The following is a 25,525-nucleotide window of genomic DNA, read 5'->3' as shown; positions in this document are numbered from 1 at the left end:
GTAGGCTGGTTAGGGCCCTTGGCCAGGCTTGCCTAGCGCATTTTGGCCTGCTACGGCCTGCGCTTGCGCTACCGGAAACGTAATCGAGCTGCGTCTCCGGTACTGCAGCCTGCATTGCGCCCCGGCGGACCAATTTTGGTGGGCCCCGGTTGCCACCCGAATCTTCCCACCGCCGGTACTCACTCGCCATGGAGGAAGCGCTCCCCACCGCCGGAGGAGCTCGCCCGCGCCGAGCCCGTAGCCGGCGGAGGCCACGAGGCCGGCGTCTCGCTCGCGCGCTGCAGCCCTGCGTGGCCGGCGGCACTCTCCCGCATGCTCGCGGAGCTTGGCCGCGCGGCGGGCTCGGCGCAGCCGGCGCCGTCCGCCCACGAGGCCGGCGGCTCGCTCGCGCGCTGCAGCCTCGCAGCCGGCGGTCCTCACCCGCAAGCTGCGGAGCGTGCCCACGCGTCCGGCGCGGCGCGGCCGGCGGCACTCTCCCGCACGCCGGCGGAGCTTGCCCGCGCGGCGGGCTCGGCGCAGCCGGCTGCGTCCGCCCGCGAGGCCGACGGCTCACTCGCGCGCTACAGCCCCACGCGGCCGGCGTCCCTCACCCGCCCGTTGCGGAGCTTGCCCACGCGGCCGGCGCGGCCAGCGGAGCTCGCCGACGCAGCCAGCTCGGCGTGGCACGCAGCGCTCCCCCGCACGCCAGCGGAGCGCCCGCGCAGCGGCTCGACGAGACCAGCGGAGCTCGCCCACGCGGGCGGCTTAGCGCTCCCCGCACGCCGGCGGAGCTCGCCGACGCTGCCGGCTTCGCGCTCCCCGCACGCCGGCGGAGCTCGCCGACGCGGCCGGCTCGGAGCTCCCCCGCACGTGGCTGCCGGCATCTCACGCTGCTCCTACCCATGGTCGCGGCTGGCCCAATTCGTTGCAACGGAGCTCGATTCCACCATACGGGACTTCGATTCAATCGCAGCGGATGTCGATTTGAGCTTGAAATCTTGGCTTTGTCGATTGAGGTCCAGAGGACCATGTCTTCACCGCTGCGGCCATCCACAACCAGCAAGCAATTCCACCATTTCTGCGTACTGCTGCTACTCCCAGGCAGCGCTTCCGCCATGTTCGAGCTGACGACGGACTGGGAGCTCGCCGCTGCCGCCGGCGAGCCGCGGCAGGCAGGCCCAAGCGGGATGGAGGCCGCTTCGAGGGAGAGGCGATGGACACTGCTTGTGTTTGCAGATTGGCAGCGGCATGGCCACGCTTGCTGGGACTGTACAGATTGTTTTGAGAGCTGTAAGGTCCAAATGGCATTGACTAGAAGAAACCTTACACGTGTACATCACGCCTGTAATTTTGAGAATGCAATGTACGCGTTGCTGCTTGTGTGTAGAGTTGCCGTTGCATGTCCCCATACTATATGAACCCGCTCAAAATGAAACGATCTCGCCGAGATCGTTTCTCTCTTGTACAATTGTGACCGAGGGTTACGGCTCCAGTTGAAATGTTCAGAACTGGTTGAACAGTTGAAGTTCTGAATCTTGCTAGATTTCAGCTTACTGGTCATCAACAACAGGAATGTTCAGAACTCTAGAAATGGATCAATGTGCAGGTTCACGAATCATGCAGACTATTCGAGACGCAAATCGCAATGCGTCACAAATCTACTGTTAATTATGGCAATAGCGATACCAAGCAAGCAACTCAGTATGTATGACGGAGTGTCAAAAAAGAAACAGACGCGCGGTACTTGACCGGCCCAGTAGAACCCCTTGTGGACCCGGCCCAACCCAATTCTCCCGAGCCCGCGAGACGACCGCCGCCGCCCGCCGATTTTTTTTTAAAAAGGGGATAAAAAAAAAACAAAATTCGAAAAAGGGGTGCCAGTTGGAGAAATTTAGGGAAATGGGTGCCTCCCGCCCGCTGGGAGGGCGGAAAGGAGCATCCCGCCCAACCATAGGGCGGGATGCTCAAAAAAAATTTCCAGGGACCTCTTCGCGAATAAGAAAACTTTTTTCATTCGCGAAGTGGTCCCTGAAGGAGGCCTCCCGCCCGGCCACTGGGCGGGATGCCTCCCGCCCGGCCACTGGGCGGGATGCACCTGGTCCTGGTACATTGTTATTTCATGTGTATGTGTTTTCTGGCTTCCAAAATTCGTAACAATTCACAGAAAAATCCAAAAATAGCAAAACTAGTTTTGTTAGAAAGTAGATTTCAAACTCTATAACTTTTGTTAATGGAGTTTAGTTTGAAACAAAATACTTTTACTCCTATTTTAAAACTAAGATTAAGAAAAGTTTATGCATAACTTTAGAATTTCATGCTTTGTTGTTTATGAAGTTTGGTATGACTATTCTATAAACTCTAGGTACCTTTGTGCAAAGTTTCAAACTCAAATTTGATGTAAATTTAACTTCTTTTGTCTTGAATTTTTCAAATTTGAAATGTTAACTAAACCTAATTATAACCCTTTTCTAATTAAAATCTATTGTTATTCTCTAATGTGATATTATTTAATATCTAATATATAGTCAAAGTTCTAAAACCTATAAAGTTGTAAAACCTATAATCTTATGCTCCTGGCCCATTTTTGTTATATTTTTTCTTAGATTATTTGTTTCAGAAACTATTTGAAATTCAGAATTTTTTCAAATATAAGATTCATTCGCCATACTCTTATGTATGCACATAAAATTTTAATTCAATTTTCCAAAGAAGATTACGGTATCTAAAACTCGTACGAAGATAGTTAAACGATAACGTTTGCAACGTAGAATCTAAATATTACGATAGTACAATACATGAAGCCATTTAAAATAAAATAATATGATAATGAACATTACAAATATTACAAATACATGAATCCAAATATTGTGTCTTCAGTCAATGCGGCAAATAATACAAATACGTATCTAGGTCTGATAGAATCTCAACGCAGCAAATATTACATATGAGCAAACAACGTTTAAATAAAATTACAACTAAATGATGCCTGATGACGTACTAGCACTCGATCGGCGACGTCTCCCACTTGTTGATGCAACCGGAGGTCTTCCATCTGTAGCATCACCTGTAGGGCCAGCTTCAGCACAACTGGGGCCAGCATCATTGGTTGGACAACGTTTATACGTGTGTCCAATCTGATTACATGCACTGCAGCGTTGTATCCTCGGACGGAGCTCTGACTCATCCATATCATTACGAATACGCCGTGACTGACGGCGTCCTCTCTTAACCCGTGATGATCTTGGGTCTGGAATATAGATAACAGGATTCGCTGTCTCAGTGAACGATCCAACCAAACGGAACCCATAGATCTCATACTGCCAGGTGCTAGCAATTGTCTCCTTTCTGAAGTAATGTGAAACATATATATCGACAGGATGTCCAATATCTACACAAGCAGCCATTACATGAGAACAAGGTAAGTGCAGCAACTTGGGCCTCATGCATGAGCAACAACAAGTTCCATCGAACTTGAGAATGCACTCCTTTACAGGAGTTTGACGTCTCATGCCATGTCGCGCCCTATCTTTAGGAGATACCTCAAACTTGAGCTCCTGTGTTCCACATTGCCGTACATGGTGTAGCCGGGCGCTTTCTGCCTTCTTAGTCATGTATTCTGTTACCTTGAATCCAAAATTTCTGTCTGGATCTCGCATGTATACCTGATTTTTATTGAACCGCTCCCGAAAGTAATCGGTACACCCGCGGACAATGAATTCAATAATTGCAACCAGTGGAAGCCCACGAACACCTCGCAGCACCCAATTGTAAACTTCGGCGAAGTTGGTGGTCATTATACCGTATCTTGCACCATCGGTATCATAAAGTAACGCCCACTTCTCCTTAGGTTCATTCTCAATCCATTCAGAAAATTTTTTCACCGCTGACCCAGATCTTCTGCGAGTACGTGCAGTATCTGTTGGCAAAGAGCACAAAGCCTCTGCTTCATCCTGTGCAGTTATGTTTTTTGATGCGTCCTCGGCTCTTTTCTTCCCGGTCAGTTCATCAAGTTTCTGCCACTGCTTGTTAAATTTTTGCTGATTCGTTTCCTTGCATAGCCTCTTGAACATATCCATAAGGTGCTTGTTCTTGAATTGCCTGAAAAAGTTTGCACCGATATGCCTCATGCACCACCTACTGCGAATATCACGCCACTTGGGCGGCTCTCCGGTCTCCACACACCCCTGCTGCAAATCTAGAATTGCCCTCAGTATGCCGGCGTGACGATCATGAATCAGGCAGACATCTTCCCTATCCCGAACGACTGCAAGCTTAACCCGTTCCAGAAACCAGTACCAACTGTCTGTGTTCTCACTCTCAACAAAAGCAAAAGCAACAGGCAGCAATTGATTGTTTCCATCCATTCCAATAGCTGTCAGCATTTGCAATCTATACTTTCCTGTGAGAAAGGTCCCGTCGATGCACAGGATAGGCCGGCAGTGATGGAATGCGTTAATGCATGGACCCAAGCTGAAAAAGACCCGCTGCAATATGTGGGGCGGACCTTCTCTTCTGTCTAGAGTTTTCAGGTCATAGTAGCTTTCAGGATTTCTCTGACATAGGACGGCCAGCATTCGAGGAACATTATCATATGCAGCCTCGAACGTACCAAACCTCATCTCCAACACCTTTTGTTTTGCACTCCACGCCTTACTGTATGAGATGGTATACTTGTACTTTTCCTGAATGTACCTGATAATAGACTTTGGTTCATATGACAAGTTCTCTACTATCGTCCCGTACATCTCATTTGCGATGTATTGCGACGTGAGTTTGCGATGGCTCTTCTGCACCCCAGGCAAATGACAAGTGTGCTGAGTGACAATGGAGCATTCCCAATAATCTTTCCATTTACCCTTGTAGGCATGCACCCGCCATGGACAGCCATCCTTCACACATACCACATCGTACTTACGAGATTTGCACTCGACTGTCTTAAACTCTCGCATAAGAGAGAGAGACCAGCACTTAACAGCTTCCTTCACCTCTTCAATTGAGTGGTACCTTGCACCCTGGATAATTTCATTCTCCCTGCAATCCGAAGGCCAGCTACATCCGTCATCTACGACAAGATGACTGAAGTCGCTGCTTACCCAATCTTGAGGCACATCATCGTCGTCATCAGACGAATCGGCATTCATTGCTTCATCCAATTCACGTTCTTCGTCTTGCAGCTGTTCAACAATAAAGGGTATGTTCTCCCCCTCATCAGCCACGCATTGAGGTGCTGCGGTGCCACCTGCCTCAATGTTTGCCTCCTCGACTTCTTCATCAATATTTTCATCCCCCGGACCAGCTTCAATGTTTATCAAAGGAGGGTTTTGGTGCACACTGACAAGGAGTACCAGTGGCCACTGCCAATGACTTGCATTTTGCAGATAAGTTAGCCAGTCCTCGTTGCTTGCAAGTGGCATAAGCTCCCAGATCAAAGCGTGAGTGGTACGATTTATGACGCATTGAACACTCACAGTGTGTGTCTCCTGATTAATCCTTAGTCCCCTCATTAACCAGTTGCATAGGGATTCAAATGTCCTCTCGTGCGGTCTGGTAATTCCTCTGACCGCACAGTTGAATTCACTTAAATCTACCCCATTCGGCCCATAAATCACATTTCCTTCTCCGTAATATATACTGAAAATACCCTTCTCGGAAGACATATCTGTCAATCATTAATAAACTAGTTATACTACATATTAATACACAACGAACAACGATCCTAAATTTCAGCGACTCTCAGATTATATTTTACAGATTCTAAACTATTCAGATTATAAATTATACTAAAAACAAATGAAAATACTAAAACTATTCAAAACATAACTACTCTAACAAATATTTCCTAAATTATAGTTATTTTCAAGTACTTATATGGCTAGAACGAGAATATACCTCAAAATCGACGCGTGGACAGGGCTTCGCCGCTTCCTCTTCTCTCTTCCTCTTCTCTCTTTCTCTTTTTTCTGATTTTTGCTGGATAAAATGGCATTTTTGGGGCAGGTTGGGGTTTAAATAGCCGGTGGGGGGGACCTCCCGCCCGACCAAAGGGCGGGATGCCTCCCGCCCGCTGAACGGGCGGTACGCATGGACATCCCGCCCTTTGGTTGGGCGGGATGCCCTCCCAGGGACCTCTTCGCAAATAATTTATTTGCGAAGAGGCCCTCGGGTGACATCCCGCCCTCTGGGTGGGCGGGATGTCCCGGGCCCCACGCGTCCCGCCCGTTCAGCGGGCGGGAGGCACCCATTTCCCTAAATTTCTCCAACTGGCACCCCTTTTTCGAATTTTGTTTTTTTTATCCCTTTTTTAAAAAAAATTCGGCTCCCGCCCATCGTCCTGTTCGTCTTCTTCGGTTCTTCCCCTCCTCGCTCCCTCGGTCCCTCGGCCTCGCTGACGGCCGCCGAATTCGAATTCACACGCACTCCAGTCTCCAGAGTCCAGACTCCATTCCAATCTTCCCCGCCTCGACTCCTCCCATCCCCTCCATCCACCCCAACCCGACGCTCCATCTCCTTCCACTCACCCCCCCCCCCCCCCCCCCCCGCGCCGGAACCCCATGGCGTCCCGAGAAGGTACGAGCACGCCGCGCCCCACCGCCCCACTGCCCACTAACCTGCTCGCCCCTCTCCTCGTGCAGGTGACACGTGGTCGGAGATCGTGGCCAGCGGCGGCTCCGGCCGCCCCACATCGGCGTCGTGTACGGCCGTCGCCGGGTCGAGGAGTCGTCCGGCCGGAGGAACATGGATGTGTAAGGGCTCCTAGCCGCTGCCGATCGTTCGGTGGTTGGTTCTAGGTTTTGTGCATTTAGGATTGCCTCCGGTGCAATTCGGTGATGGTTTTTCGGTTCGCGCAGGACGGGCAGCTTCGGCGGCCAGCAGCGGCCGAGCTTCGCGCCGAGGAAACGGACCAGCTGGAACCGGTCGCTTTCCATCAGGTGCGCATACCTTCGATTTCTTCTGTCGCAATAATGATGGGACGGGCAGCTCGTAGGCTCCGTTTGGGAGGGCTCCGGTCGGCAAAGCAGCAAAGGGAGGAGAGAGAAGAGAAAAAACCTGCTCCGATGAACATGCTTTGCCAGGAGGAGCCGGAGCCGGACATGTTTTGCCAGGAGGAGCCGGAGCCGGTTGAAGCTCTCCCAGACAGGCTCTTACATTCACCATTTTGGCTCCATTTTAGTTGATACATGTCTGTTCGCGTTATCATATATCATTTGGGGCTTTTTTATTATAAAGGCTCCCAAATTCGAACCTGAGTAGGTATTGTTATGTCCTTGGGGAAGAGTAGGGGTCACAGAGAATTTGATATCCACCAAATCAATCCACTTTGAGTAAAACCGTGGGAGTTTTGAAGCCTCTCCTTGTTGGGTCCTACGGTCCTGCCTCTCATATTTGGCTTTGTCTCATAGTGGATTGTTTGTATTCAGAGCTCATTTTAACTTATAGTAACACATTTCATTATCTTCTTTTGGAGAAATTTCCAAGAGGACACTCTACAATCATTGTAATTGCTATAGGGTACTGAGGTGGACTCGATTAGCGCTTGTTAGGCTATCTCTAGCGGTACGCTGTAAAACGGTCTGTTCTCTATTATGGAGGACACTGTAGCTCCTCTAACATTGCAGCGGTGCTCTCTATAGCGTACGGTAAAATGGGGGACGAGCTCTGCGTCCCGCACAGAGGCGGGCACGACCGGCGTCCTCCATCCCGGTCGCGCGGGAGATGCGGCGGGGCGCGGGAGGTGGGGCGCGGGGCGGCGCTGCGGGAGGGGCGGCGGGCCGGCGGGGCGGCGCTGCGGGAGGGGTGGCGCTGCGGGAGGGGCCGTGGGCCGGCGGGGCGGCGCTGCGGGAGGGGCGCGGGACGGCGCTGCGGGAAGGGCGGCGGGCCGGCGGGGCGCGGGGTGAGGGGCGGCGCTGCGGGAGGGGCGCGGGGCGGCGCTTCGGGCGGGCCGGCGGGGCGGCGCTGCGAGAGGGGCGGCGGGGCGGCGCTGCGGGAGGGGCGCGGGGCGACGCTGCGGGAGAGGCGCGGGACGGCGCTGCGGGAGAGGCGCGGGACGGCGCTGCGGGAGGGGCGGCGTTGCGGGAGGGCCGGCGGGGCGCGGGGCGAGGGGCGGCGCTGCGGGAGGGGCAGCGGGCCGGCGGGGCGCGGGGCGGCGCTGTGGGAGGGGCAGCGGGGGAAACGGAGGTTGGAAGAAAGGATAGAAAAGTAAGATTGTGGTGTATAGAAGATGGAAATAGAGGATGTTGTTGGAGTTAAGTTTGGTATAGAGAAGGAAGTTGATATGGAGGAAAAAGGAAGGGGATGAGATTTGGAGGATATCGCTGGAGATAGCCTTAAACTGGTATAGTTAGGGTATTTCGCCAGGCTCTAGGGTGAGGTTGGAACCTCGACCCTCACAAACACGGGGAGACGTCCCTCTTGATAATTTTTTAGAAGGGAGAAATCAATCCCGGGTTGGCTAGCTCACCACGTATGGTGCTAGGCTGCCAGCCAATTCACCCATATTTATGATCTTTAGGTTTTTATCGATGCTTTGGACCTCTATTTATCCCATAAGCAGCTAAGCTTTTGGATTCAAATTTTGGAATAATCATTAGGTTCATGTAATGCCATTCATTTCAGTATGTAGCTAATGAATGAGGTTAAGCGGCATTTTTTTTGCAAGTTCACAACCCCTAAGCAGCATTAACTCAGCAAGGTCATGGACCTCTCTAACACAAATTCAAGTGATTAAGGATTGAAATGGAAGAAACCAGTAAGTCTAGCGACCAATTGTGAAAACAAGATAAATTTATGCTCAAGAGATACTATAGCTAGTTGTATTATATAAAAAATGGAAAGCAATTATCTTATCTCTGGAAGTTGATATCCCCTGTCAACTTGGTACTAGAATCTAATATACTTTCTGTGCTTTGGCTTATTCCTATCATACGTGGAGATTTTTGACGTATCAATTATGAAGTTTGGCAAGTTATAGTGGCATAATATGACTCTCAAGTAAGTTTTAGTTTCTAATGATGTTTTGGTGAAACTTGACAGAGGAAGAGAAAGTATCTTTGTTGCTCCTGGTGCAAATCTTCAGCATCAACAGAAACCCTGCAGAGCACCAAAACGACCACCCAAACCGTGCAACCGAGTGGTGAGTATAATATTGCTACAGGCTTATTTACCAATGTAGTACTTTACTCGTTAAGCTTGCCAACACTGTAACTTCACCTTCACCGTGTGCAAGGTTATTGTATCACTGATAGCCAGCCAACCAAACATGAGCTAGCTAGTACGAGCTATCCATAGCGGTGAACCAAACAACATATTGTATAGCTGAAGCCAAGCTTAGACTGGCCTGGCTTAGATCGTAAGCCTGGCTAGACTAGCACAAGCAACCAATCACACCCTAAACATTCCATCACGAAATGTTGCGTAATTGACATTTTTCTCTGTTAACGCTTCAAAATTTACCAAGCAATTGTAACCATAAATCCTTGGCTTTAAACGAGTAACCAAATACATTAGCTAGAAATTCCGAGTACACAACATGCTTCTATGCACAGCTCACTATTATGAGAAACATTAGAGATTTCAGTTTGTCAGATAAATTGGTAATAAAAAGATACAGAACGAAAGCTCCTAAACATACAATGGTCATAAAACACCTCAACAAATGTCCCTACTTCCGATACGGAAGTAAAAGCTTGCAACAAATAGCTATGTGCCTTTGCTTTCAGCTTATTCTGTTTAATAGATACAGTCAAAGGTCGTTTCTACAAAAGAAGTGCAAGGCGTTGCTTGTATCTTTCAATCCGACGAAGCCGTTCCTTCTGCAACCTGTCAAAGAAGCATTTGCCATTAATGAATGAAACAGCTAATCGTCTAGTCGGAATCAGTACCTTGTATTCATGTTTCTTTATATGCTTTTTTGTTTACAAGCTGCATTTCTACCTAGACAAGAAGCTATCGAGGTTGAATATAGAAAAGCATTTACTATTCTGAATTATAACAGCTCTTCAGAGGCACCAACCGATCATCTAAATTGCACTGACATGTTTCTGCCTAATATTTTTCTGATAATCAAAAGGAGAAAAAATGCATACCCAGCACGTATCTTTTTGGCACGCTTTACATGCTGCTTCAATAAGTCACTTGTGTTATATTCACCATCAGCATTCTGCAAGATGAAAAATCAAATTAATTGGTATCCCAGGTCTAACATTAGAATGATAAATGAAAACACTTGTGCTACTTATGAGTTTTGATAGAAAAAGGCGGAGAAAAATCGGAAAAGTACTCCATAGACCACGAAATGGTATATGACACATTATCACAGAAAAGGAACTATACTTGAACAAGAATTTCATTACAGAAGAAGAAATACTTCACCCCCTAAACAATCAAGGAATGAAAGTGATTTAGCTACAATATTTAATATGGTAAAATACTTAAATGGTAAGGTCGCACATACACATGAGCCCAATCTTGCCAACATGTTGCCTTTGGTAGCCTATAGCCAGATGCAGTATGATATTTAATTGTATGCGATTTAATAAAATTTGCAAGTCAATATCAGAATGCTAATTATACAAGGCCCAAACAAATTTGAAATACAGACAAGTAGAATCTGAAGTTGCTAGAATCTATCCAAGTTGTATGCTTCAGAGTGCGTTTTATCAGCAAGTTATTAACTTACTTAAATCAAAATAGCTAAACTGCAAAGTAGATTTTATAAAAGGTACCTTCTGTGGCTCTTCATCTGAATCTAAATCCGTAGCACCATTATTTTCCTTATCTGATATCCTAGAATCTACAACCGAAGCAGGCAAAGGTCTTGGAAGAATTGGTTCACCATTTCCAAAGCTTGGCTGAATAGAACAATGAATCAGAAAGCATGGATAATATGGCACACATAAAAAATCTGGAGTATGGGCTGCAGATGCATTCAAACTGGTCATTGCAGAATACAATTGTGTTTGCCTAAATGGTTAGACAACACAACACTCCCTGGGGTTAACATCAACTTCTAAAACATTTGCTTACAGCTAAATCATATTATCTAACAAATACATGCGAGCTAAATTTCTCAAGGAAAAAAGATCAACATTTCTTTGAAACCAAAGTAACAGTTATATAACTCCATATAAATACATTTCAGACAAGTTAGATTGAACTGATTTAGAGAAATTACATATTAAAAGAACCACTCCATCTCAGAACAATTTTAACAAGCAACCAACCGCTGCGTTCATATGAAAGAAGAAAAGTGGGCTAACCTGACTTTCATGTGGAACACCATTGCGCACCCAGGATCTACAGAGAGCATACAAGGACCCTGACTCACTGTCCAGCAAGTTAACCTTTAGAGCAGCCAATACATAACCAAAAGAAATGTCAGTTCAGGTGTGCCACCCACCTTATTTAACAAGATAACAAATAAATCAAGGGGAAACTTGTGATACGGGTCTTCTTGAGTAGTAGACCAATTCTATAATAAATAATCTACCAATCTTAACCTCGTAATTGAAGTATCAGTGTGATCGTAGCTATCTGGAAGAATAGGAAGATGGAACAGAACCCGGTTGTCTGGCTTCAATAGGAAAATGAGATTGAGATGACGTAATAACATTGTCATATCTTTTCCATCTCTGTATTAAAATATTAAACTCTGTTGGGATTATAGTACCTTATGAAATGGAAAACCATATGACTAATCAGTACAAGTAAAGAACTTCTTAACAGCGTATAATACGGGGAATATTTGTCAAGCAAATTCAAGCCAACCAAAAAAGTGAAATCATTCAATCTTATGAGACCATTTACTGGTGGTAGCACAACTGACTAACCAAGTGCAAAAGAACATGTGACCATTAAGTACTTACTTTGCGGTCATTAATCACCACAATTGTAGAGTCTTCTCTGCTCCTTTCCCTGAAATCAATACAAATGCAGAATTGTCATGTAACAAATTTTCATTACAAAAGAAAAACATATACAGGATTGTTGTTTTGTTGTATACCTTTCCTTTGGGTTGCCCTGCTCACTGGATGGTGCAACAGGGGGGACTGTATTAACCTAAGAAGTTCCAACACAAGTGCACAAAAACATTATCAGTATTCAATGGAACTTTAAAATTAATATACCCTAACCAAAACAATACCCAGAACAATTTAAAAACATATACTGAGCTCTATGCTCTCCAGCAATTTACAAGGACTGAATTCCCAATGTCTAACCACACAAGTTAACCTTAAATCACTGTATTTCCCCCGTTAACATGCCAGATTATTTCATTAAACAAGTAATCCTGCCAATCAGACCCCAACAATGTGAAACAATCAGGCTCAATATATAAAAATTATAAAGGAGATCCAAAACAAAAAAAAGAAAACATTTAACTGAAGGAGGACCAAATTGTTCAGTCCAATTCCCCTTCCATTCAGACCTCACGAACTAAAAAAAAATAAATCACGAACCTTGGGCTGCGGGGCTATCGGAACTCCTCGCGGAGGTTGCTCGGGACGCGCTACCATGCTCGTCACAAGAGCCCGAGGCACGGACGCGAACGAACGGGGCTGCGAGTGCACCAGGGGCTGCGGCGGCTGCGCGATGGGGACGGCGACGGGGTGGGCGCGGTGGTACCCGACGGCAATGGGGGGGACGCGGCGGAGCTGTGCGGCCGCGGAGGGGGCGACAGGCTTCGCGACGGGGTAGAGGATGCCATGGGGCGCGGAGGAGACGTGGCCCGGAGCGCTAGGGTTTAGCGGGCGGCCGGTGAAGAGCGGGGGCGCCGCGGCGGCGCGTGGGGAGGCAGCGGCGAGGAACGCGCGGGGGAGCGGGAGGGAGGCGGTGGGCACCTGCGGGGACGTGGTGGCCGCGGGCGCCGGCGCGGCGGCGGTGGCGGGCTGGCCGCGCGGCGGGGAGGCCATGGCGTGGCGTGTGGCGCGGGCGGGCGGAGAGCCGGAAACGGGAGCCGTGGACCCTGGAGGTGGGGTCGCCCTTTTGAAATCGTTTGAATCCAGCCCGGGGCGTGCTCGTTGGGGTTGGACTTCCGTCGAATTTCAGGCGCGCGGATCGGCTGCGCCGTCTCGCGTTTGATGTTTCCATCGTCAATCTGGCGTGGAGAAGCCGTAGCCAATCTAGTGAACTTCGGGTTGCCAATCCAACGAATGTCGCAAGTTTGAACAAAAATCCAGACATCTCTTTATTGAATCTCCAAGGAAAAGACAATTGATCGTTAAGCCCCTCAATTTGACTTGAGCACACCACATGTACACCACACAGCTGCTAGTACTTAAAATAAATACTTAATCCTCGACGGGCCTAGCTTCCATTGACCACTCTACAGTTCCTCCTGACCTCGCCCTGGCTCCCCGTCAGCACCTCGATGTTCCCCATGCTGACCATGGACCTTGCGAAGCTCCTGAAGAACGCCTTCTGGCTGCCGGCGAACCGGCCGACGATCGCCGCCGTGGGCGCGCCGGGCGCCGACAGCAGCTCCTGGTCGGACTGCAGCGTCCCGCGGCGCGCCCCAAGGTTGGCGTAGTAGCTGCTGTCGAAGGCGTCCGGCGTGGCCGGGTCCAGGTCGCCGAGCGCCGACCCGTCCCCGCCCCTCGGGCACCGCAGCGAGAGGAGCGCCCGGTACCCCCCGTCCAGCGCCGGGTCCGGCCGGCCCGTCCCGCTGAAGTTGTACAGCCGCGGCGCCACGAACTGGCACTGCACGCGCCCGAACGTGTGCGCGCCCGAGAGGGCGACGAGGTCGGTGGTGGCGTCGAGGCCGACGGCGCCGAACTTGTGCTGGAGCGCGGTGAGGTTGTCGAAGGGGCTCGGGAGGTTGTTGGCGGCGGTGATGTTGGCGGTGGTGCCGTCGCGCCGGCCGAGCGGCACGCGCCACCGGGGCCCGCCGGACTGCGTGCACGCATGCGAACACGGGACCCAGGCGTCATGTGGCCGTGTTGGATTAAAGAGCGGCACGGAAAGGATCGGTGCGACCTAGTACTTCTAGAGACGTCGTGTTGCTGACAGCCGATGCGTGATGTTGACGTGTGAGTATCCACGTCGTACTGCTACTAGGTTCTCTGTTTTTCATGCTTTGAAAGATGTGCAATTTTGTCAACTTCTTCTCATACATCTCTCTAATGGCTACACTAGCTAGTACAATTATTTTGCACCGACGGCTTTCGAATTATTGCTCGAGGTTTGGAGGAGCTACAGAATTATTGGCTGCTGGGACGGCACGCAAGCTAGTACAGTACGTGCAAGTCCAACAGTCTGCTGCTGTGTGCGCGTCAAATATTCGTGAGCAATGCCACTGTACTGTTAAGCATCATCACTTCGCTAACAGCAGGAGCAAGCTCCAAACGAGTTCAATGTGATGCTTAGTGGAAGGCTAATGGTGGATCGATCGACCGATTGCGCACGTTAATTTGCCGGTTAGGAAAAGAAAAAAAACCTCACCAGCTCGACGGAGATCTTGGCGGCGATGGCGAGGATGTCGGCGCAGGAGACGACGCCGGGGCAGGCCTTCTCCAGCGCGGCCTTGACGGCGTCCACCACGGGGTACCCGCGCGCCGAGTTGTTGTTGGGCGTCGCGAACTTCTCAGACACGATGCTCGAGCTGTTGTCCAGCAGGATCGAGCCGTCGCAGCCCTGAAGAAGCCCAGCGCAACTCATGAGACCAGAACGTACGGCACTGACGACAGAGCAAGCAAACGCGCGGCACTGCACCTGGACGAAGCAGTCGTGGAAGTGGAGGCGGGTGAGGCTGGCGTAGATGCGGGCGTCGGCCTCGTGCGCCTTCTTCAGCACCCGCCGCACGACCCGGTGCACGCCGGGGCACGTCCGGTCGTAGTACTCGGCGCACAGCTGCGCCGCGCCGGCCCGGACGCCGAACCCCAGCGCGGCGGCGGCGGCCAGCAGGAGGACGGCGACCAGCCGACGACTAGACGGCAGCATGCCACGGGGCGACGGCGGCGCCATTGATCTTCCCGAGGGCATTCAGGCAGCGGCGTGTGACTCGGCCGGCTCACTCTTTGGCCCGATCGAGCCGGCGAGTCTTATAGAGCCGAGCCACGCACGGTGCTCGCTGGTAGCTTGTGCCCGTTTGGGCACGGGAAGCGGGCGCCTTTTCTTGGATCTGAAGGATGGGCAATCATCTCGTTCGATCGGGTCGGCGACACAGTTTCAGCTGGCAACGTTTCGATCCGTCGCCGCGTCGTTTTCAGATGGCATTGGTACCCCCAGCGTGCTGCATGCAGGTGCGCGCGCAGAGTCACGACGCGTCTCAGATCAGCGTCTGCATGCAGGTGCATGGTATTTCGGTGTCTTAATTAACTAGCCTGCCATCGCTGATCGTTAGCCGTTGATACAGTGCCAACAACAGAAGGAGGTAGGTAGTACGACGCAGACATTGTTCTAGCTTGGTTCGGTGCGGTCGAGCACGAGCGGTTGTGCCTCATACCGAGCAAGGTTATTACGTTGTTAGTCAACGGGACCTCTATTCTGCAACAGACACCTCCAGTACGTGCCTGCACTTGCTGTGCAGCAGTGTACGTAACTGAAAGTAGCAGGATTGGTTCAGATAAAAGGGAGGCCACGTTTTGCGTAATCTCTCGACGAACAAACGTACGCCCTGCCAAACTGATCAACCGAAAGCTGGCGCTCCGATCTCTCTGAGTTCCCCATTCGCTCGTCTGATTCAGGATCCCTCTGAGACAACAACGAGTTCTTGTTTCCCAGTCGCGATCAGGTCTCGTACTGCTCCACAGTACGCATAGTACAGCGCGACTGTTCATGCTGGGCACTTTATACGGCAGGATAGTTGCCACTCGCAGCAGTCCTAATCTGCAGTACTGCCAATTATGGAGAGAAGGCGAGGCATCATTCTCAGAACAGAGCACGACGTGAATGCGATTAGCTGACCGGGAGATACAATGCAACTATACATATGCGATGCGTGTCAAGGACTCAAGATATAAATCTCACAAAGGACTTGATGGCATTTATTGTTTTTCTTTTAGAATTTCTTGCTTGCTTGTTACAGATGATTATTGATCCGGCACTGTAGCGTAGAGATTCCTTCATCCGTTGGCATCGGGTTTAGAGCTACCACCACTCATCCATCCGAATTGATACGCTGTCGGCCCCATACTATTACTGGCGATCGACGAACCCTAGCTTAACCCAAACGACCACACGTGCGCAGCGATCGACGCCTCCGCGCCCGATCGATCAGTTGACGGCGCGGCAGTTCCTGCGGATCTGCCCGGCGGAGCCGGTGAGCGGGCGGATGTTGCCCATCTTGACCATGGAGCGGCCGAAGTCGCAGAGGAAGCGCTCAGGGTCGGCGCTGTAGGCCCGCACGAGCGCCTTGGTGGCGTTGGCGTCGGCGTCGGCGCCGGAGAAGAGGCCCTGGTCGGAGGATAGGAGCCCCTTCTGATTCAGCAGGTTCTGGAAGTAGTGGTTGTCGAAGGCGTCCGCGGAGCCGGCGTCCAGCGCCGCCGTCTGGTTGCCGTCCCCGCCCCGGCACAGGCTCTGCAGGCTGGACGCCAGGGACGCGTCCAGCGTCGGGTCCACGGAGCTCGCCGCCGAGAAGTTGGACAGCCGGTTGCTGAACAGCGCGCACCGCGCCCGCCCGATCGTGTGGGCTCCTGCACGCGGGTTACGTTCAGGGTCGCCCCGGGTCAGCAGTTGATGATGACACGCTCAGCGCCAGCGTCGATCACATGAACGATCGATCGAGTATTGTTGTACGGGTGGCACGTTTTTTTTACCTGATAAAACGACCACGTCGGTTGTGTTCAGACCCATGTCCTTGAACATCTGAACGATCGTGCCGATGGAAAATGACGGTGCAGGCAGGTTGCTGTTGGCCCCGGACTGATTCGCCACCAAACCGTCCCTCCGTCCCAGCAGGACGTCGTAGTCCGGGCCACCACTCTGAACACAATCCGAATCCACCAAGTTCAGAGTTTTTTCTTTCAGTGTGATCAGATCAATCGATGGCTGCTTATTGGTAACTGAAGCACTGTGCAAATAAATATTCAGACGACTGGGAAGAAGATCAAGAGGGGACATACCAGCAGCACCCCGTACTTGGCGGCGAGGGCGAGGACGTCGGCGCAGGAGACGACCCCCGGGCACGCCTTCTCGAGGTCGGCCTTGATCGCGTCGACGACCTCGTACCCCCGGGCCGAGTTCAGGTTCGGCGCCGCCAGCTTCTCGCTGTTGCTCCCGTCCAGCAGGATGGACCCGTCGCACCCCTGCAACGTGTGCATGTAGCGCAGCCAGAGTCTTCTTCTTCAGTGATCGTTCATCAGCACACAAAAGGACTCTGAAGGGTGGGGGTGGGGCGCGACGTACGTTGACGAAGCAGTCGTGGAAGTGGAGCCTGAGCAGGGAGGCGCCCATGCGTGCCTCGGCCTTCATGGCGGCGAACACGCGCGCCTTGACGATGTCCTCCACCTGCGGGCAGCAGTCGTCGTAGAAGTCGTCCGTCAGCTGGCCCCGCGCCACCGCGGCGGCGCCGAGGCACAGCGCGGCGACCAGCAGGGCCGCCACCAGGGCGTTCGTTTCCCTGCAGGAGGAGTTGCGCCCCATGTCTATGTATCTCTGCACCGCAGTCTGCCACAACTGTCGATCAGCGTTGGCAATGGCTCCTCCAGTTGCTTCTTGCCGCGAGGCTTATATAAGCGACGGTTCGGAGTGTCGAGTGTTCAGTGTGTTGACAGTGAGTCAATGACAACTGACGCTGCAGTCAGTTGTCAGTGCTGCTGCCTGCTGGATAAGCGGAGCGGCAGGCTCGACGACGACGAGTAAGCCGGCGGCTGGCTGAGCGAGTGTCAGCGCGCGTGCGGCTTCGCTTTTTTCCATGCGTTTTCCTCCCTGAGGTGAATGGGTCACAGCCGGACGCACTGATCCATGGCCTCGCGTTTTTCCGCACGGCTCGAGTAATCTAGATCGAGTCACGAGCACTCTGTAAACCCCCCCGTGCGTAGTGGAGCGGCACTACGGGTGGTAGTGGAGCTCCAACCCAACCATGGCGGTCGCGGCGGCGGCTACATCGTCGTAGTATGCACGAGCCGATCAGTCGAGTCCGCAGCAGCACACGTGCCAGAACGAAGACACAAGTCGGCACGGCCCGGGTGGTCTATATATTCTCATACCGTGGTAGGCGCAGCCCACCATTACGCAACATGGGTTTAAATTTTGGTCCTTCGGATGAAGGGATCGCATTGTTTAGTCTCCGCATGCATGCCCGAAGCCGTTGTGCGGCCTGCGTTCGCTTCCATTGCCGTGCGCCTACAGACCGGACCGCGTCACGTTTCGTAAATCGTAACATCCCCATGATCGTGCTCGCCGATAGTCCAATGGATGAGCATCGGTTAGTGCACAACGCACCACACAATCTGCATGCATGCATGCATGCACCTTAGGCTTCTCCATCGGGTGCAATGTTACCGGTCCACTTGTTAAAATATGATGAAAGTGCAGTGTTACGGTGCAAATGTTACGTGTGTAATCGAAATTGTTTGACGGGCCGTGCTAAATATCCACAAGTTGGGAGCATGTCTAAACAATTCATCAATACCGGCCCACGGCACGCATCCAGGACAACGAAACTAGGTAAGGCCTTCTTCGGTTATCACGGGATGAGGCCCAGAATGGCCCGTTCCACCTGTATTCTTTCAGCCTGTTAGGAAACCAGCCCGCAACAAAAAGTCCGTTCGGTTTGGACTGGCCCGGCAACGAAACAGGCCCGCAACGACCTGTATTCTTTATTTGCTAGACATATTACCAGAGTTTTTTAGATGAAAAATTAGCACAATCTTCCCGCTCTTCTCCCGCAATTCCTTCACACCAGTTGCTCTATGTGCAATTTTTTTAAAAAATTCTCAATCTAACGACGACCCTTACCCAAAGCTTGGCACTAAAATCAGGCTAGTTTACACACATTTTTTGATATGGCTAACAACAACGAGATATCATTCACACACACTATTACAAGTAGAAATGTGCGTATCTTAACTTTTGTTGCCTTGAACAACCTTGTGTGCATAATGAGATATGACGAACAAAGCATTACTTAGTTGTGGTGAGGAAACTTTGAATACTACTTTCTAGTAAAGGTTTGGGTGTTGTAGTTAACTTTAGAAAATAATGGTATAAAATATGTAGTTTTATAAATTAATTTTGTGTTTTTATCATAAAGAAGAATCATCTTTAAAAACTAAAATATTTTTCAAACCTATAACATTTTCTAATTCTTCGAAAATACTTTGCTTGAAAACGGAGTTAAAGCCGGGAAACCTAATGAAATCTTGGGATATTTGGATCTAGCGATTAATTTTTAATCCATATCACATCGGATGTTATGCCAAATGGAGACATTAAACATGAGCTAACTATAAAACTAATTGCATAAACTGGTGCTAATTCACGTAACGAATCTATTATCTAATTAATCCATCATTAGCATATATTTACCGTAGCACCCAAATCATAGACTAATTAGATTTAATATATTCATCTCGTAAATTAATCTTCATTTATATAATTAATTTTACAATTAATCTATATTTAATATTTGTAATTGATATGAAACCTCTGATGCGTTCAGTTCCGGTAACTAAACAGATCCTTAGCCACGGCTGAGGCAGTTGGATACTGTTGCAAGTAACAGCCAACTCTCTCCTCTCCGCAGTCCGGACTACGGACGGGAGCCCCGACATCGACGCATCCCCTGCTTCTCCCCAAATCCAATCCATCCTCCGGCCGTCCCCTCCCTTGCCGCGAAACCCTAGCCCATCCCCGCGACCCCGCCCTGCCCTCCCGTATGTCGACTGCGTGATCGGCCAGGAGTCCGACCCACCTCTGGCCTTGCCCCCCATCTGATGTTCCTCTCCCGCATCGTCCTGCGCGACCTGGACTCCATCGACTCCCCGGCCTCCATGGCGTCCTCGAAGAAGGTGGTGACCCGCGACGAGTGGGAGCGGAAGCTCCGCGACGTCAAGATCCGCAAGGAGGACATGAACCGCCTCGTCATGAACTTCCTCGTCACCGAGGGCTTCGTTGACGTCGCCGACAAGTTCCGCATCGAGTCCGGCACCCAGCGTATTGCTCGTTCCTCCCTCCCTCCCTCCCTCCTCTGCTGTTGAAGTTCCATGGGAGAATTCGTCTAAGTTTCTAATTTTCTTTTTGCAGCGGAGATTGACCTGGCGACCATCACGGATCGGATGGAGGTTAAGAAAGCAGTACAATCGGGGAATGTTCAGGAGGCCATCGAGAAAATCAACGATCTTAACCCCACGGTTCGATTCTGACTTTGTTCCTGTCAATATTACTTCACTTCCGGCAGAATTAGTTTCCATCCTTACTGAGAGACTGAAATAAATACATTTAACTAGGGAAACAGACAGTTTTGCAATGTGGGCAATTTGGATGCCCTGTTCGTGATCACTTTATTTGCCAGCAATTAAGAGCAGCAAATAGTTTGGAATACAGGAACAAAATCCTTTCCCACCACCCATGTTTGCTACCCAATCTTATTTGGTGTCTTGTTGTGTGATAATTTAGACGCTTCATGTTTGGACTTTGTTTAGTAGGCAGCATTAGTCACCTTCCGATTGTATCAAATGATATGCTTCTGATTTGGTCATCAGTTCTTGCTAGATATTCTGCTGTTTGGATTAGTTATCCATGTTTGGCATACTTGCTTTTCGGATAAGAGCTGGTCGACCTGCTGAGCAGGCTGCATTTTTGAACATCTTTACGTTGATAGGAACAATTGAAAATAAGCACCTTCGAATATAGCTTGCACCAATTTAGGAGTTAGAGCTGAGTACTTTTAACATGAAAAACAGCAGCATATATATCACACGTCATTGGCTACTGATAAAACTCGGAGTTGACAATGTTTACCCTGTACTAGTGAGTGATGAGGTGAGGAACCCAACGTGACATCTTTTTTTTTTTTTTTCACAAACATCGTGTAGTATAGAACAAGAGTTAAGATATTAACTCGTCTGTTTCAGAAGGATATTTTCCACCCTCCTATTGTCTTACATGGAAATAACTAACAAAGTTGTGAGAAATAGCTGTTTGCGAGAGGATTCTGCTTGTTTGTGCATACAACTCGGATAACGTAGATGGCTAGAAAAATATCAGTCAGAGTGCACATATGGCTGATCTAAGGTGTTTCATTGATTATGCGAAGCAATCGAGTAGATTGCTAGCCAAGCATTGTGAGAACTGTGTTTTTATTTGGGTCTTTTCCCCTACTTTGTTTTAAAAAATTCAGAAGCTCTACCCTCGAGGTATTAAAGACCGGTCATCTAGCGTTTCATTTTTTTAATATCTGAAGCATGCATTTTTTTTTCCTCGTATGTGTTCTTCTGATGGGAGCTCAGTGAAGAAAACATTCATTAAATTATGGCTCCTTATTCTGACTTGGATGATTGTATGCAGATTCTGGACACGAATCCCCAACTATACTTTCATCTTCAGCAACAGAAACTAATAGAGTTGATTCGCGCGGGAAAAATAAGTGAAGCTTTGGAGTTTGCTCAGGAAGAGCTCGCACCAAGAGGCGAAGAAAATGTATTTTTTTCTATATTTACTTCTATTTTTATTTAATTTAGGTTTCAGGATTCAAATCTAATTCTGCATGCAACTGAACTGCTTTAAAGAAACGACTGTGACTTCTACTTTTCCCTCCGGTTTTGCAGCAAACATTTCTTGAGGAAATAGAGAAAACTGTAGCACTACTGGTTTTTGAAGACATAAAAAATTGCCCTTATGGGGAACTGTTGGACGTTTCTCAACGTTTGAAGACTGCAAGTGAAGTTAATGCTGCTATTCTTACAAGCCAAAGTCACGAGAAAGGTTAGTAAATTATGTCTGCAAAATGATATCGAGGAATCTGTATACTAGGATATGACTGACATCTATTATTTTCTTGGAGATTTGATTGAGCAGAATTTTATGCTAATCTTTTCATGTGTAAATGTATATGCATCGAGTAGTTTGCTATTTAAAATAGTCACAGTTTTAGTTGGATAAAACATGGGATTAATGCCAATACATTTTAATAATCAAGAAGAAAGGATGAATGGAGAAGGTTATCACAAGGGTATAAAAAATAGATTAAAATCAAAATGGAATGTATTATCACGTCTGTATAAAGGACATGGAAATTTTTATCACTAGCTAATTTGAATGCATGTTAACATGGAATGTACTATCACGTCTATTTACCTGGACTCTCTGCATTTGGCATATAAATATGAGTGGAACTTAAGCAGTCAGCTAGACTGAGTGACTGACAAACATGGTCCGACAGATAGTAATTATCTCATTTTTTGTTTTGTTTTTGCAATGTACTGATTGTAGAGTTAAGTTAATTAAGGCGACATATCAGGATTTGTGTTTAAGATTTTCAGGCATTTAATTTAACTTATTTTTTTGGACCTTAGTTATTCAGGCTATATGTTGACTATCATTCAGTACCAAGAATAATTATACATTTATCTTCTTTGTTTAGAACCCATAAACTGCCATTTGACTGCCATTCAATACCTTGCTTTCCCTTGCGCAATCTGTGGCTTTACTGACACTTCTTTGTATATTCCTTTTCCCACAAATGGCAGATCCGAAACTTCCAAGCCTGCTAAAGATGTTGCTTTGGACTCAAAATCAACTGGATGAAAAGGCGGCATATCCACGAATCAATGACTTGACCACTGCAGAGCTGCAAGATCCATCTATATGAATATGCTGCCGAGGATACAACGGAGGTAGGCACCATGCCTGCTTTGGTGCCTGCACACGTTGTTATTTCCTGGATCTGTCAATAGGTCATCGCCTGCAGCGATTGAGTGCACTTCTTTCTCCAGTGTTTGAGCTCAATGCAAGCAGTTGGTCAGAAAACTTCACCTGTGCTGTACCTGTACATGATGTAGAAGACATTTTTCGTCCCCTTCCAGTCAGTGGAAAATTATTGAATTTGATTTTTCCTGGACGTACCTTTCAAACTTGTTACTTGCAATACACAAATGTGTGTTAAATCGAATTTTAGGCCGTGAATCATGCTCCTGCTGTCATATGACGCAACTATGCAAAGTAACTCTTGTCCAAACTTCCAAACGTCGCTTCTTCCCGCCTATCAGGACTCGCACAGCGCGCTGTCTCACCGCGGCGGCCATATGCATGCGGTCGCGCGCCGCCTCTCCGCGCATGAAGCGCCCCTCCTTCTCACTGTCGGTGACCACGGCGTCGCAGCTCCACGACGCCATCGATCGCCTCCTCCCGCTCCTCCGCGCTGACGCCTCCCACGCCCCCGCCGCGCGCGCTCTCGCCGCGGCCGCCGCCTCGCTCCGGCCGCCCTCCACGCTCCTCTCCAACCGCATCCTCCACCTGCTCTCCTCCCACCCCGCTACGCTCCCGGACGCGCTCGCCCTCCTCTCCTCCCTCCCCAGCCCCGACGTGTGCTCCTACAACACCCTTGTCGCCGCGCTCGCCCGCTCCCCGCGCGGCCTCGCCTCCGCGCGCGCGCTGTTCGACCGAATGCCCCGGAGGGACCACTTCTCCTGGTCCGCCATCGTCTCCGCCCATGCGCGCCACGGCCAGCCCCGCGCCGCTCTCGCGCTCTACCGACGGATGCTGCGGGAGCCCGGGAGCGCCGGCGCTGACAACGAGTTCACCGCGTCCAGCGCGCTCGTCGCGGCCGCGGCCGCCCAGTGCGTGCGCGCGGGGAGGGAGCTGCACTGCCGCGTGGTCAGGAGAGGGATCGACGCGGATGCCGTCATCTGGAGCGCGCTTGCGGACATGTACGCCAAGTGTGGGCGTGTGGACGATGCGAGGAGCGTGTTCGACGAGATGCCTGTCCGGGACGTCGTTTCTTGGACGGCCATGGTGGAGAGGTACTTCGATGCCGGGCGTGGCAGTGAAGGCTTCAAGCACTTTGTCCACATGGTGAGGAGCGGCGTTCGACCGAATGAGTTTACATACGCGGGGGTTCTGCGTGCTTGTGCAGAATTCACCTCCGAGAAACTCGGGAGGCAGGTGCATGGTCGAATGGCAAAGAGCAGGGCAGGGGACTCATGCTTTGCAGAGAGCGCGCTTGTGCACATGTACTCCAAATGTGGGGACATGGGGACTGCAATTTGCATCTTTGAGGCGACGCCAAAGCCAGACTTGGTGTCGTGGACGGCCGTGATCTCTGGCTTTGCCCAGAATGGGCAGCCAGAGGAGGCGTTGCGTTACTTTGATATGTTCTTGAGGTCTGGATTCAGGCCTGATCATGTCACGTTTGTTGGTGTTCTATCTGCGTGTGCTCATGCCGGTCTGGTTGATAAAGGTCTGGAGGTCTTCCATTCGATAAAGGATGAGTACGGCATCGAGCACACTGCTGATCATTATGCTTGCGTGATTGATCTCCTCAGTCGTTCAGGTCAGTTTGAGCTAGCAGAACAGATGATCAACAAAATGTCCGTGAAGCCCAACAAGTTCCTATGGGCGTCCTTGCTTGGTGGTTGCCGGATTCACAAAAATATCCGCCTTGCAAGATGGGCAGCTGAAGCATTGTTTGAAATAGAACCTGAAAACCCAGCAACCTATGTTACTCTAGCCAACATTTATGCGTCAGTTGGTCTGTTTGATGAGGTTGAGAATGTGCGACAGATCATGGGGTCAAAGGGCATAGCTAAAATTCCAGCCTCAAGTTGGATCGAAGCTGGGAAAAGAGTGCATGTGTTTCTGGTTGGGGATAAGTCACATCCTCAAGCTGAAGAAATATATGCGCTTCTGAAGAAGCTGTATGTGAAGATGAGGGAAGAAGGGTATGTGGCAGACACCGGCTTTGTTCTCCATGATGTAGAAGATGAGCAGAAGGAGCAGGACATTGGTTACCACAGTGAGCGGCTTGCTGTTGCTTTTGGCATCATTGCCACTCCGGGGGATTCTCCTATCAAGGTTTTCAAGAATTTGCGCATTTGTGGGGATTGCCATACCACTATTAAGTTTATATCACGGATTGTGCAGAGAGAGATCATTGTCAGGGACTCTAACAGATTCCACCACTTCAAGCATGGGAGTTGTTCTTGCAGGGATTATTGGTGATCTGTGCTTCATATATGTATGATTGACTTTTGAGATTCAGAACAACTATCAATAAATCTGGCTGTGCGCGGCAGCTACTGTTGTAGCAACAACCGGCAGGTGTGGATATGTAATGCAAGGTGGCTAGCGTGTCATATGAGAAATTCTGCTTCTTAGCGAGCCGCTGGGTAAATAGGACCATGATGATATTTAACTTCTTTTCGCTGTAATACGTGATTTGGAGTTGATTACTAAGTGTTCATTTCACTTGCTCTTTTCTCTCAGATAAGCATAAATATACAATAGGGTTCCTCTCGGCAAAGCAGAAGAAAGGTGAGGAATTCACAAAGCGACAAACTGAGATTTCTTTCTTAACCTTGCACTATTATGCTAGAATATTGGCTTTTATTTATGCATTCTTTTTTCCCTAGTATTTGTTAGTAATAATTCCTGGAAATGAGAAATTTAGAAC

At 49.7% G+C, this 25,525-nt stretch overlaps 6 protein-coding genes across 6 annotated transcripts; 3 read left to right on the top strand and 3 right to left on the bottom strand.

Annotated features, from left to right (window-relative positions):
• Positions 1-120: 120 nt before the first annotated feature.
• LOC112878198 (translation initiation factor IF-2-like) lies at positions 121-1,380 on the top strand. The gene is made up of 2 exons (XM_025942627.1): positions 121-675; positions 797-1,380. Exons 1-2 carry the CDS (start codon positions 313-315, stop codon positions 965-967), a joined length of 534 nt encoding a protein of 177 aa, XP_025798412.1. The 5' UTR covers positions 121-312; the 3' UTR covers positions 968-1,380.
• Positions 1,381-9,457: 8,077 nt separating this feature from the next.
• On the bottom strand, positions 9,458-12,976 carry LOC112878194 (atherin-like). The gene is made up of 7 exons (XM_025942624.1): positions 12,435-12,976; positions 11,978-12,033; positions 11,841-11,889; positions 11,235-11,318; positions 10,701-10,826; positions 10,062-10,135; positions 9,458-9,795 (listed from the first exon to the last, which is right to left on the bottom strand). The coding sequence occupies exons 1-7, from the start codon at positions 12,885-12,887 to the stop codon at positions 9,732-9,734; spliced, it is 906 nt and encodes a 301-aa protein (XP_025798409.1). The 5' UTR covers positions 12,888-12,976; the 3' UTR covers positions 9,458-9,731.
• A 179-nt stretch (positions 12,977-13,155) lies between these two features.
• On the bottom strand, positions 13,156-14,937 carry LOC112878192 (peroxidase A2-like). The gene is made up of 3 exons (XM_025942622.1): positions 14,686-14,937; positions 14,416-14,607; positions 13,156-13,866 (listed from the first exon to the last, which is right to left on the bottom strand). The coding sequence occupies exons 1-3, from the start codon at positions 14,935-14,937 to the stop codon at positions 13,282-13,284; spliced, it is 1,029 nt and encodes a 342-aa protein (XP_025798407.1). The 3' UTR covers positions 13,156-13,281.
• Positions 14,938-15,932: 995 nt separating this feature from the next.
• On the bottom strand, positions 15,933-17,620 carry LOC112878193 (peroxidase N-like). Its single transcript, XM_025942623.1, has 4 exons — positions 17,320-17,620; positions 17,037-17,219; positions 16,731-16,896; positions 15,933-16,607 (listed from the first exon to the last, which is right to left on the bottom strand). The coding sequence occupies exons 1-4, from the start codon at positions 17,554-17,556 to the stop codon at positions 16,189-16,191; spliced, it is 1,005 nt and encodes a 334-aa protein (XP_025798408.1). The 5' UTR covers positions 17,557-17,620; the 3' UTR covers positions 15,933-16,188.
• Positions 17,621-19,626: 2,006 nt separating this feature from the next.
• On the top strand, positions 19,627-23,026 carry LOC112878197 (protein GID8 homolog). Its single transcript, XM_025942626.1, has 5 exons — positions 19,627-20,070; positions 20,161-20,267; positions 21,424-21,555; positions 21,684-21,840; positions 22,605-23,026. Exons 1-5 carry the CDS (start codon positions 19,851-19,853, stop codon positions 22,724-22,726), a joined length of 738 nt encoding a protein of 245 aa, XP_025798411.1. The 5' UTR covers positions 19,627-19,850; the 3' UTR covers positions 22,727-23,026.
• A 93-nt stretch (positions 23,027-23,119) lies between these two features.
• On the top strand, positions 23,120-25,320 carry LOC112878181 (pentatricopeptide repeat-containing protein At4g37170). The gene has a single exon (XM_025942606.1). The coding sequence runs from the start codon at positions 23,164-23,166 to the stop codon at positions 25,072-25,074; it is 1,911 nt and encodes a 636-aa protein (XP_025798391.1). The 5' UTR covers positions 23,120-23,163; the 3' UTR covers positions 25,075-25,320.
• Positions 25,321-25,525: the final 205 nt, after the last annotated feature.

Source organism: Panicum hallii, chromosome 9, assembly GCF_002211085.1.
Source record: "Panicum hallii strain FIL2 chromosome 9, PHallii_v3.1, whole genome shotgun sequence".
In the NCBI taxonomy this organism is placed as follows: Eukaryota; Viridiplantae; Streptophyta; class Magnoliopsida; order Poales; family Poaceae; genus Panicum; species Panicum hallii.
The sequence above is the reverse complement of the archived record's forward strand: the minus strand, read 5'-3'. Positions and strand labels throughout refer to the sequence as shown.

Bases quoted from the DNA above. Each gene is read 5' to 3' on its own strand.
- LOC112878194 (XM_025942624.1), bottom strand. From the start codon at position 12,887: ATGGCCTCCCCGCCGCGCGGCCAGCCCGCCACCGCCGCCGCGCCGGCG. The intron at 10,136-10,700 runs GTACCTTTTATA...TTCATCTTGCAG, and splicing joins CAGATGAAGAGCCACAGAAG to AATGCTGATGGTGAATATAA. The intron at 9,796-10,061 runs GTATGCATTTTT...CTTCTTTGACAG, and splicing joins GCCAAAAAGATACGTGCTGG to GTTGCAGAAGGAACGGCTTC.
- LOC112878192 (XM_025942622.1), bottom strand. From the start codon at position 14,937: ATGGCGCCGCCGTCGCCCCGTGGCATGCTGCCGTCTAGTCGTCGGCTG. The intron at 14,608-14,685 runs GTGCAGTGCCGC...GGGCTTCTTCAG, and splicing joins TCCACGACTGCTTCGTCCAG to GGCTGCGACGGCTCGATCCT. The intron at 13,867-14,415 runs GTGAGGTTTTTT...GCGTGCACGCAG, and splicing joins CCAAGATCTCCGTCGAGCTG to TCCGGCGGGCCCCGGTGGCG.
- LOC112878181 (XM_025942606.1), top strand. From the start codon at position 23,164: ATGCGGTCGCGCGCCGCCTCTCCGCGCATGAAGCGCCCCTCCTTCTCA.
- LOC112878198 (XM_025942627.1), top strand. From the start codon at position 313: ATGCTCGCGGAGCTTGGCCGCGCGGCGGGCTCGGCGCAGCCGGCGCCG. The intron at 676-796 runs CCCCGCACGCCA...CGGCTTCGCGCT, and splicing joins CGGCGTGGCACGCAGCGCTC to CCCCGCACGCCGGCGGAGCT.
- LOC112878193 (XM_025942623.1), bottom strand. From the start codon at position 17,556: ATGGGGCGCAACTCCTCCTGCAGGGAAACGAACGCCCTGGTGGCGGCC. The intron at 17,220-17,319 runs GTACGTCGCGCC...CACACGTTGCAG, and splicing joins TCCACGACTGCTTCGTCAAC to GGGTGCGACGGGTCCATCCT. The intron at 16,608-16,730 runs GTAAAAAAAACG...ACCCGCGTGCAG, and splicing joins CGACGTGGTCGTTTTATCAG to GAGCCCACACGATCGGGCGG.
- LOC112878197 (XM_025942626.1), top strand. From the start codon at position 19,851: ATGTTCCTCTCCCGCATCGTCCTGCGCGACCTGGACTCCATCGACTCC. The intron at 20,071-20,160 runs GTATTGCTCGTT...TTCTTTTTGCAG, and splicing joins CATCGAGTCCGGCACCCAGC to CGGAGATTGACCTGGCGACC. The intron at 21,841-22,604 runs GTTAGTAAATTA...CACAAATGGCAG, and splicing joins AAGCCAAAGTCACGAGAAAG to ATCCGAAACTTCCAAGCCTG.